This window comes from Orcinus orca, chromosome X (genome assembly GCF_937001465.1).
Source record: "Orcinus orca chromosome X, mOrcOrc1.1, whole genome shotgun sequence".
NCBI lineage: Eukaryota > Metazoa > Chordata > Mammalia > Artiodactyla > Delphinidae > Orcinus > Orcinus orca.
The window spans coordinates 65,703,499-65,716,199 of record NC_064580.1 but is presented as its reverse complement, the minus strand read 5'-3'; the positions used below and the strand labels follow the sequence as shown (position 1 = coordinate 65,716,199).

The following is a 12,701-nucleotide window of genomic DNA, read 5'->3' as shown; positions in this document are numbered from 1 at the left end:
GTGCCTTAGGTATATTGATTCATTTAATTCTCATTTACAGCCCTATAAAGTAAGTATTATCATATGCCCATTTACAGATGAGAAAACTGAGTATAGTGAGTATATTAGTTTGCTAGGGCTGCCATTACTAATTACTATAAGCATAGTGACATAAACCAACAGAAATTTATACTTTCATGGACCTGGAGGGCAAAAGTCTGAAATCAAGGCATCGGCAGGCCATGCTCCCTCCAGAGGCTCAAGAGGAGATTCCGAATCTTATCTTTTCCAGCTTCCAGTGACTGCCTTTGTTCCTTGGCTTGTGGCTGCATCACTTTACCTTGGAAAAGGCCCATTTTAAAATCTCTTTGTTTTTTGTTTTTGTCAGGTTTATTGAGATATGATTTACATACAATAAGAATCACACCTTATTAGTGTACAGGTTGTTGAGTTTTGACAAATGTATACAATGATGTAAACACCACTACCATCAAGATATAGAATATTTACATTACCCTCAAAATATCGCCTTTCCCCAGAGTTCTCTGACTTTCCACCCTGGCAACCAATAATCAGTTTTCTGTCCCTATAGTTTTACCTTTTTCAGAATGTCATATAAATTGAATATTACAATGCATAGCTTTTTGTATCTGGCTTCTTTATTTAGCAGTATGCATTTAAGATTCATCCTTGTCAGTGCATGTATGAGTAGTTTGTTCCTTTTTATTGCTGAGTAGTGTTCTGTATAATAAATGTACTACAGTTTGCTTATTCATTCATCAGCTGATGAGCATTTGGGTTGTTTTCAGTTTTTGGCTATTATAAATAAAATTGATAAGAATATACATGTACAGGCCTTTGTGGAAATGTGTGTTTTTATTTCTTTTGGGTAAATACCTAGGAGTAGGATTGCTGGGTTCTGTGGTAATTTTATGTTTATCTTTATAAGAAACTGCCAAACTGTTTTCCAAAGCAGTCCTACCATTTTATATCTCCATCAGTGATATGAGAAGTCCAGTGGCTCTGTATCTTCACTGTCACTTAGTGTTGTCAGGTTTTTTGTGTATGAAGTGGTATCTCCTATGGTTTTAATTTACCCTCTGTAATGACTAATGATAACCATCTTTTCATGTGCTCGTTTGCCATCTGTATATCTTCTTTTATGAAGTGTCCAAGTCTTCTGCCAAATTTTTTTGAATTGTTTGTCTTATTATTGAGTTGTAAGAGATCTTTAAATGTCTAGATACAAGTCTATGTTTTTAAGAAAATATGATTCCTCTCCATGGGAAAAAAATTAGGATCAACAGGAGGGCATTACCAGGAAGCATATTTCTGTTTAATATGACAAAGATATGTCTAACAATCAGAGTTATCCAGCGATAGAATGGACTGCCCGAGAGTTGATAAGTTTCCCGTGACTTCAGGTGTTCAAATGAAAGTTGGGTGACCAATTGTTAGGGATAATGCAAAGCAGATTTATTCATCATGGAGACTGCTGGACCAAATGACATCCAAGGGCTCTTTCTAATCTAAAATTTTATAATACTAAGATAAATCAAGTCAACATCATATTAATGAGGTAGAGCTCTTATTGGTTGTATAAACAAAAGGAAATAGATTCTGAGGGAACCAAGCTGGGATTTTGACAAACTCTACCACTTCCCCAGCCAGTGAAAAATTGGCTCACAAATCCCTAGCCACCATAAAGACAGTAAAGTGTCTCTGTTCTGCTTCAGTGTCCTCTGTGAATATCCCTGACAACATGGGGGCTTTGGGCTATACTTAATCCATATGATACATACAGAATGATGACATCTCAACTATCCATTTTAAACCAGGAAAGTAGACAAAGATAATTCCCCAATGAATGTTGCTCTGTGTACTTCTTTATCCCCAAGATGAATGAATCAATGAAATGTTAAGTAGATATTATCAAGAAGAGGACTGGAAACAAACCACTTTTCTCTTTTTGAACAAAACCATGGTGTGTCTGTCCCTGAAGTCTGTGTAATTTTTACCACCATATGTCAGAAAACAGATCACTAAGATTTAAGAGGAAGGATGGGAGAGGAAGAAAGCTGATGTTAATTAAGTCCTTAGAGTATGTGAGATACTTCCGTATTTAAGTCAATTAGTTCTCACAACCTGACAAGGTGGTTGTTGTTTGTGTGTGTGTGTGTGTGTGTGTGTGTGTGTGTGTGTATGTATGTGTATATATATATATATATATATATATATATGTATATATATACATATATATATATCCAAAGCGGACCAAAAAGAGAGGCCTCTTCAGCATGGAAAAACAAAAACTGAAAGGGGCTATAATCCAAGATTGTAAACATACGAAGGCTATATATCTTGTTAGCTTTGTGTTGTTTACCAAACTCCAATACACAGGACTAGAAAACTCTTTGAAAGTGAAAAATAGTTTAAGGCAACTAAAATGAAGCCCTGCTTTTGCACAGTGGCTGACAAACTTATGAGACTTACCACCCCCCAGAATTGGTATAGACTGAAGACATAATCAGCTTCATAAAAGTTTATATAAATTGATGAGTGGTAGATATCTGATGGGTAGCTAGGGGAAATTAGTATACTTGGAGACAACCCTAACTTTTGAAGTTGGTATCAATAAGGAAAACCATGCTCTTTCAAAACATGATGCCATGTTTTGGCTCTAGAATTTGATTTCACCATCAGAGAGACTCCTGGGGGTAGCTGGCTAAACCTTAGAAACAACTATTTAGAAAATCTTGTATTCTCCTAGGGGTGACTAAATCATAGAAACAACTCTTGAGCCAATCTTATATTCTTGTGAATTGTCCCTAGCTCCTTGATTACAACCTATGGGCCTCTAACCCCATTGTCTCCAAACATTCCTTCAAATAGCTGAGAGACAAGGTTCAGCTCTTTGTTAGAGCTTTTAAGGCAGTGAAAGTAAAGTAAGGCAGTGAAAGTAAAGTAAAGCAGTGAAGTCAAATATTAGAGTCAAGACCTCTTTACTAGGTATCCCATTCAAAGGGAGAAGTGACTATCTAGTTGACAATTTTCCCCTGATCATAATCTGGGGTTTTCTATATTGAGCCAAAATGGGAATTTTAGTGAGGACTCTTTCAATTGCTAAAGCTACAGCTGATATTTCTATTTGAATTATAGTATGTAATTGAAAGGTGCACCCATCTCCCCATCACCCCCTTCTACCAACTAAAATGCTTTTCAATTGATATAAAAGATATTACAGAAAATAGTGTCTTTAAACTAAACATAGTTTCCAACAATAGCTTTTTAAAGAAAAAAGGTATGCTAGATAATTGCCACAGCAACAGCCTTAGCATTTATGTGTCTGAGTATATATAGTAAAGCATTATTATTTTCCTATTTTCCCCATTTTGGTGCTGATCTTGCTGCATTCAAAACAGTCTATCTGCTGCATTCATTTTTATTCACACAAGAATGTATACGCATGTATACACATGCACACACATACACACAAAATCATTCACTTCTCATTAGTCCCTGGGAGCAATACCTAGAAAGGCATCCTGCTGACCAAAGATGTTGCTAATAACAACTTTATGCTGCTTCCACCATGTGGTTTCGATTCCATAATTTTTATCAAGAAGTTTATGAGTCATTATTTCAGGGAAAAAGCTCAAGTAGTCATTCTCGTTTCAGAAGCTATTCCCACAATGGGATATTGACATTGCAGTATAGTGACAAAATTCAGAACAACTGCATGCTGAGGTGGATTTTTCTTTGACAGTTGGTCATTTCCTTATGGCTGATTTCTCCTTCTCCTGAAAACCTTTGTACATTATGGAAGGAAAAAAAGAACACTTGAAAGGCTTTTGGCTTTCATGTGGTAAACAGCTTCAGCGGCTTCAGATGCCCCATGACTGTGATCACTACCAAATAAGCGAAGGGCTCTACTTTGCCTGTTTGCTTAAAAAAGATGTTTTCCAATTTCATTCCAATGTCAATGAGTAGTGGCAGTTCAGGGATACAGTTCATAAGCTGCTTGATTTCTCTAGTTATCTGAAATCTCACTAGAGCATCACACTTAAAAAGAAAGACTCAGTGTCCTTGCAGTTTATAGGGATGATTATTCTAGGTACAAAATTAGTAATTATAGAGAAATATGTTGCTCATTTTTAAGACAGTAAAAGAATGGACTTCTATACATTTGGGACCATAGCTTAGGAAGACTATATATATATATATGGAGAAACATAAAATTGAGACTCACGAAGCCTATCCATAATAACTCACTGCAGGATGAAATGTGACAGAGATATGGTAATTGCCTGTCAAGGATTTTGGAGAGGAGCTTCCTCCTTGGGATGGTAAGCTGAACAACCCAATAACCTCTAAGGCCCTATTTCTCATGGTTCTTCTGCCTCAGAATTACCTGGGGAAGTTGGCAGACTCTTGGACTCCATCACAGACTACTGATTCAGAATATTTTGGTGTAGAATTTGGGAATCTGCATTCTAATAATCTCCCAAAGTGATTTTGATGCACACTAAAATTTGAGAACCACTCCTCTAGGGAAAAGAGCTCTGGACTGGGGATGAGGAAACCTGGATTCTGGTCCCAGTGTTTCTGTAACTTTGCTGGGTAACCCTGATCAAGTCACTTACCCTCTCTAGGCCTCAGTTACCTGTCTATAAAATGAGGATTTTGAACTAGATGATCTCTATGTTCTCATCCAACTCTAGATTTTTATGAAATCTATAGTATAGTCCCTATTCTGCCAATCTACTGAATGACTTTGACTTAATCATTTGACCTCATGAGTCCTCATTTTCCATCCATCTATAAAGTATTCATAACTTCTATGAAACCATGGAATGCAGAAATGGGAGCCAGCTATTTCTAGTTCTATGATTAAGCCAGGTATAGATTTGTACTATGACCTAGAACAAGTTAAAATCCTACACTTCCCATCTCAATCACTGGAACTAAAGCAAAGTAAATATGCTTAAAATACTACCAAGTGTAAGAGTTTAGTTCTCATCATTCAAGTGATCCAAATTGCTGAACTTTATTGTCTTTGAAGTGCACAGTGAGAACGTAAACATAAAATTATTTTCTCCTAATTTCTTTGCAGCCAAAAGTTCCATACTCCCATTCCATGCTGAAGGAACAGAGGTTACTATATGTCCCATGTAACTTAGATAGTCATGGAATCTTCCCTGTATAAACCTCATAAAATCAAAGAAACAAAAACATAGCAAAGGATAACACAGAAAGAAACAATTTAAAAGTCTTGCCAAAGATAAAAAATTCTAATAACGTTTCACAAGGACTATGCTATGGAAGAAGAGTTACTCTCATTTATTGGTGAGGAGAATGTAAAGTAAATAAAACTTTTAAAATGGCAATTTGGCAGTATCTATCAAAAGGCCTGTGTTTGTATCTAGCAGTCCCACTTCAGGGAATTGATCCTATACATATTTTTAGTACATGTGCCAGTGACATGTATACAAAGCTTTTCATTACAACATTATTTGTATTAGCAAGAGAAGGGGAAAAACTAAGTTTCCATCAGAGACAATTTGGTTAAATAAATTATGGTACCTTCATGCAATGGAATCCCATGCCACTTTTTAAAAGGAGAATGAGGAAGCTCCCCCTCTCCAAGTTATATTACGTGGAATGATCTCCAACTTATAGCAGGTGAAAAAGAAATGGGTTGCAGAACAGTGTGTACAGAATACTGCTATTTGTGTGAAAAAGCACACTGTTTTGGTGCTTTTATATGTATAAAATCTGATAGGATACAGAATAAACTCATGACACTGTGACAATTGTGGCTTCCAGGGAGGGGAACTGGGTGGCTGAGGGACAGCGATGGAAGGGAGACTTTTCACTCTGTACTATTTTGAACCTTGTGAGTGTATTACCTTTCAAAAATACAATGAAAAAAATTTAATATAACAAAAATTCCATATGTGTACTGTGTTTATATACTTATATAAACATATACAAATAGAGGATCTGGAATGATACACATCAAACACAAAATAGGTATTATGCCTTAGGAGGAAGAGGGGGGAGGTTAGATATATGTGTGTGGTCGACATTTACTTTTACTTTCTATTGCTTGAATTTCAAAATGAGATTTCATAATTACTCAAAACAAGCACATTAAAAAGGTCTTATACCACAGGGCTGGGAGCACTGGGCCAGCTTTTTTCGATTCCGTCATAAATATGTGAGAGACTCAGCCTTATTAACTTGGTCTTGAGTCTCATCGTTCCCTTGAGTCTTCCTGATGGATTGAAGTAATCACACCTTACTATGCAAGGACTCACAATGAAACAGTAAAATGACCTTCAGTCTTACAATGACCTCTTTGAAGAATACTGAAATTTCCCATATCAGAAGAGCGATCTAGGAGGCAAAGAATATAAAAACAAAAGTGGTCGGGAGCCACAAATGTCTCAAAGGTACAACTCACATTTCAAAAGTGTGTAGTCTTGGGGACTTCCCTGACGGTCCAGTGGTTAAGACTTTGCTTTCCAATGCAGGCGGTGTGGGTTCGGTCCCTGGACAGGGAGCTAAGATCCCACATGCCTCGGAGCCAAAAAACCATAATATAAAAACAGAAGTAATATTGTAACAAATTCAATAAAGACTTTAAAAATGGTCCACATAAAAAATATTTTTAAAAAAGTGTGTAGTCTTTGGGGCTACTGAAACAAAAACTTGTGATTTAGAGTCAGAAGTCCTGTGTTTAAGACCTGGCTATGTTATATAGTAGCTGTGTGACTTCGGATAATCAACTACCCCTGATAGTTAATCAACTGTCCTTATCCTGTTACCTATCTCACAAACTTGTTGAAAAAATAAAATTGGATAATATTATGAAATCACATTGTAAACTCTATAGCACTGTGCAAATACTATCATTATTATCTTTCAGTACCCACAGTGGCAGAGAGAATGACAATTGGCAACAGTAGCTTCCCCCACATTGTCATAAAGGACATTTCCCCTTTACTCCCAGAATCACATGGCAACTTTTAAAATACGCGACTTCCAGAAAGTCTCTGGTTCCAAATTTGGCATTATAAATTGTTTCTGTCACTGCATGGGAAAAAGGTAAGAATTAACCTTTCATAATAATACTAGAAAATACTTGGTAATAGGAAAACAAAATAGAGATTTGTTGAGATTTACATCTTACTGAACTCTTAGAAATGGATGAAAATATAAACACTGATTTTTTTCTTAAATTTCAGTTACCTACCTCATATTCTACCATGCCATCTTTGTGTTCTTTACCTGGACCTACTGGAAGTCTATTTTTACACTCCCACAACAGCCAAACCAGAAGGTAAGAATACTGGTTACTTCACAAAGGCTAAAAACAGAGGAAAGTAGAAATGTCAATAAGGCAAGAATAGGGCAAAAAGAGGAGCAAATAACCTTCCATTACAAAAGAGAGATTCAGGGTGATCTTTAAAAAGGACTTGTAGTGATAAATGTAAATTAAGAATAAGATAGTCTATTGAAGGAGTTTGTGAAATCACCAGCCATGGATATCTTTAAGACTAGGAAACCACTATCTGTATTGGTGATAGATTGAGAGAAACAAGAAAACACTTGGATTCTGAGGACTCATCTATTTCAATTCTATGAAACTATAATAATTTAGGACTCAGTGAGAATCTAGGAGACAACTAGAAAAAATTACAATAGTTAAATTGATCATTTTCAAATTGTGTTCCCTTGAATGAAAGTGTTTCATGCAATATTTGGGAGGGTGCATAAAAAATTCTAATCATATCAGGCATTTATAATATGTGACTACTGTGAAACAGATTAGTTTCCAAAGTAGGAAAAAAAAAAACAATGGAAGAAGTTTCAACAGCCTCCAAACATTAGGGAAAGTACTGGTTTTAATTTTCCCATTTATGGGATCAAAATAGTACACATACAAAATAAAATTAAACACAGAGAAAGACAAATATCATGTGATATCTCTCATATGTGGATTCTAATTTTAAAAAAGATGCAAATGAACTTATTTACAAAACAGAGACAGACTCACAGATATTGGAAACAAACTTATGGTTACTGAAGGGAAGACATGGTGGAGAGGGATAAATCAGGAGCTTGGGATGAACATACACACACTACTACATATAAGATAACCAACAAGGACCTACTGTATAGCACAGGGAACTCTACTCAATATTCTGTGATAACCTATATGAGAAAAGAAAGAATGAATATAGGTACATGTATAACTGAATCACTTTGCTGTACACCTGAAACTAACACAACATTGTAAATCAATTATACTCAAATAAAATGTTTAAAAAACACAAAGGAAGGTAGTAATGCAAGAATTGAGGAACATGAGATATAGGTTATATAGAAAATGGCAGAAGTTCTTCCTTATGAGTAATTATTTGAAATATAAATGGATTAAACTATCCAATTAAAAGGCAGACGTTGGCATAATGGATAAACATTATCATCTATCTTTATGCTGTCTACAAATGACTCATTTTAGAGCCAAAGACATAAATAGGTTGAAAGTGAAAGGATGGAAAAAGTTATTCCAAGCAAATAGTAATCAAAAGAGAGCAAGGGTAGACATACTAATATCACACAAAGAGGTTTTAAGCCAAAAACAGTTACAAGACACAAAGAAGAAAAAGACCTACTGAATGATGTCAGAAAGATGGCAGAGTAGGAGATACCAGCCTCTATCCCCGCCCCCCCACAAAAAACAACAGACAGCTATACAGAAATGAAAATATCCCTGGGGGGGCTCAAGTATCTAATTAAGAGCCTGCAACAACACAATGGGGAAAAAATGGAGAATAACCACACAGAAAGGATTGCTGGGGAAATCAGCATGGCAGAGACATCTGAAGAGGGCTAAGAACAAAGAAACAGGGCAGAGGCTATCAGTATCAGCCCTGCGGCAGATGCCCATGCAGTCCCCACTGGTCTCCTCTGTGGAGGATCCTCGCAACTTTTGCTTCTGAGGATCTCAACAGCTCCCATGACAGCCATGAATTTCTGTAGCTCTAACAGCAGAGGACTCCATAGTGTTTGTTGGTGTGGACCCCAGCAGCCTGCTCTGTAGAGGATACTGTCAGCTTTTGCCACTGAAGTAACCAACAGCCAACATTGCCACAGACTCCCCAGGGAGTGAGACACTGCTGAGACTTCTCTACAAGAAGAAGCTGCTGTTGTGCTGCCTTAGTACCAGGGCTGCCACCCCCCCCAACACTGTGCTTGCCCTAGACACCAGACCTATGGCCACTCCATGTGTACCTACCACCTGACCCCAGCACCTGCCACCAGACTCCATGCATGCCCATGCTCCAGAAACTGGCTCCATGGCCACTCCACATACACCAATAACTCAGACACCAGAGCCACTGACACTGCAGGGTATCCCATGGCCCAGACACTAGAGACACTATCACTCCATGAGCACATGCTCTGGACCCTGTATCCACAGCCAATCTGCAAGTGCCTGCACCACAGAAACCAGAGCACTGCTGCAGTGGGTGTACCTGCCCTCTAGAACCCAGGTCCATTAGCTGCTTCACAAGTGCTCAAACATGGGACACCCAAGCCACTACTGTAGCAGGCTCATCCATGCACCACGCATGCCTGCTATCCAGACCATAGCTCCATATCTACTCTGCAAGTGCATGCACCTTGCACACCATTACCAACACTGCAGTGAGGTTGCCTGTGCCCCAGGCACTAACACCACCACCTCCCTAGACCCCTGAGCCACTCCAGTGGCTTCACGCATGCCTCCATTCCAGACTCTCTCCATTGCTCCTCCATAGGCACCCATGCATCAAACATCGTAGACACAACCACAGTAAGTGTGTCCACAAACTGGACCCAGGGCCTCGAAGGATCCCCTCAGCCATGACTTCCACCATGCTAGAAAAAGGTATCAGGAGGACCCCAGAAGCTGTTACCACTGAAGACCTCAACAGCCCACACTTCTTCTGCAGACACCCACAGCCTTGGCCACCAACGTCTCCTTCAATCTTTGCTGATGCTGATGACAGCTGACAGAGCTGCACAGAGACTGCACCTTCCCTGGAGTAAGAACTGCTTCATCCCACCCAGCTGTCAGACTTGTACCCACCAATAGATGAAGGGCTTTCCCCACTGAAACCAGTCCATAAATTCTGGAAGAAGTGGTTGCTACATCAAATGTGAACACATCCATGCAATGATACAAGAAATGCAAACACTCAAGGAAAACTAACACCACCAAAGGAGCACAATATCCTGGTAAGCAACTGCAAAGAGATCTATAAAAAAAATCAAAATAATTATTTTAAGGAACTTGGCAGTTTACAAGAGAACACAGATAGACAACGAAATCAGGAACAAAACAAGAAGTTAAACAAATAGAGATAAACCATTAAAAAAAGAACAAAAACAATTCTGGAGCTGAAAAATACAATGAATGAAAGGAAAAATAATATAGAGAGTACCAACAACAGATTTGATGAAGCGGAAGAAAGAGCCTGAAAACTCAAGCATAGGTAATATGAAATTATCCAGTTAGAGGAACAAAAAGAAAAAAGAATGAAAGGGTGAAGACAGTTCATGGGACTTATGAGACACCATCAAGCATAAGAATATATGCATTATGGAGATAAAAGGAGAAGAGAGAAAGGGGCAGAAAGCTTATTTAAATAAATAATGGCTGAAAATTTCAGAAATTTGGGGAGAGATATGGATATCCAGGCACATGAAGCTCAAAAGTCCCCAGTTTCAACCAAAAGAGGACTTTACCAGGACATACTATAATCAAACTTTCAAAAGTCAAAGACAAGGAGTTTTGAAAGCAGAAAAAGAGAAAGAGTGGTCAATCACAAGGGAAACTGCATAAGGCCATCAGTGGATTTCTGAGAAGAAATCTTGCAGGCCAGGACAGAGTGGAATGATATATTAAAAATGCTTGTAGAAAAAACTACAAGCATTTTTACAAAGGTTGTCTTACCCAGCAAAGCCATCCTTCAGAAATGAAGGAGAGTTAGTTTTCCACCAAACAGAACCTGAAGGAGTTCATCCCTAGGAGAAGTGCCTTACAAGAAATGTTGAAGATGAAATGACAAGATGACAATTAGTAATGTGAAAACCTATGAAAGTAAAACAAAAATGCACTGGTAATGGTTAATATATAGAACAATTCAAAATACTGTAATACTGTAATGGTGGTGTGTAAATCACTTTTAACTCTGGTATAAAGATTAAAAAACAAAGTATTAAAAATAACTATGAGTAAAATATTTTTAATGGATACACTATAAAGTGATGTAAATTGAGAAATCAAACGCATAAAATGTTGGGGAGGAAGTAATATGATAGTGTTTATGTATGCAGTGGAAGTTAACTTCTTAACAGCTTCAAATAGAATGTTATAAATATAAGATGTTTTATGTAAGCTCCATGGTAACCCCCCCAAAAATCTCTAGCAGATACACAAAAGATAAAGAAAAGGAAATAAAAGTACACTACTACAGGAAATCAAACCACAAAGGAAAACACTTAGGATGAATAAAGGAACTACAAAACAGCCAGAAAACAATTAACAAACTAGTATAGTGCATCCTTACCTATCAATTATTACTTCTAATGTTAATTGGTTAAATTCTCCAATCAAAAGACATAGAGTAGCTGAATGGATAAAAAAACAGCAAGACACAGTTACATGCCTATAAGAGACTCATTTAAGATTTAAGGATACATATGAGCTTAAAGTGAAGGGATGGAAAAAGATATTCCATGCAAATGGAAGCTCAAAGAGATCAAGGATATCTACAATATATCAGGCAAATAGACTTTAAGTCAACAACCATAAGTGGAGACAAAGTAGATCATTATATAATACTAAAAAGGTAAATTCATCAAGAGGATATGACAGTTGTAAATATATATGCATCTAACATTAAAGCATCTAAATATATCAAGCACATATTAACAACACTGAAGGGAGGAATAGAGAGAATAAAATAATAATAGAGGAGAGGAGCTTCAAGATGGCGGAAGAGTAAGATGTGGAGATTACCTTCCTCCTCACAAATACATCAAAAATATATCTACATGTGGAACAACTCCTACAGATCACCTACTGAACGCTGGCAGAAGAACTCAGACCTCTCAAAAGGCAAGAAACTCCCCATGTACTTGGGTAGGGCAAAAGAAAAAAGAAAAAAAGGAAAAGGGAATCGGGATGGGACCTGAACCAGTAGGAGGGAGCTGTGAAGGAGGAAAGGTTTCCAAACACTAGGAAACCGCTTTGCAGGCGGAGACTGCGGGTGGCGGATGGGGGAAGCTTTGGAGCCACGGAGGAGAGCGCAGCAACAGGGGTGCAGAGGGCAAAGCGGAGAGATTCCCGCACAGAGGATTGGTGCCGACCAGCACTCACCAACCCGAGAGGCTTGTCTGCTCACCCACCAGGGCGAGTGGGGGCTGGGAGCTGAGGCTCGGGCATCGCTCGGATCGCAGGAAGAGGACTGGGGTTGGCTGCGTGAACACAGCCTGAAGGGGGCTACTGTGCCACAGCTAGCCGGGAGGGAGTCTGGGAAAAAGTCTGGACCTGCCTAAGAGACAACAGACTTTTTCTTCCCTCTTTGTTTTGTGGTGCGTGAGGAGAGGGGATTAAGAACACTGCTTAAAGGAGCTCCAGAGATGGGCGCGAGCCACGGCTA

General features: G+C 38.2%; 1 protein-coding gene across 1 annotated transcript in view; it reads left to right on the top strand.

The window, feature by feature from the left end:
* The window catches only part of ZDHHC15 (zinc finger DHHC-type palmitoyltransferase 15), a 132,577-nt gene that overhangs the window by 19,634 nt on the left and 100,242 nt on the right, over window positions 1-12,701 (top strand). Inside the window, exon 3 of the mRNA XM_033412920.2 lies at window positions 7,230-7,324. Coding sequence (XP_033268811.1) covers window positions 7,230-7,324 — 95 coding nt within the window. The remainder of the gene's footprint in view (window positions 1-7,229; window positions 7,325-12,701) is intronic.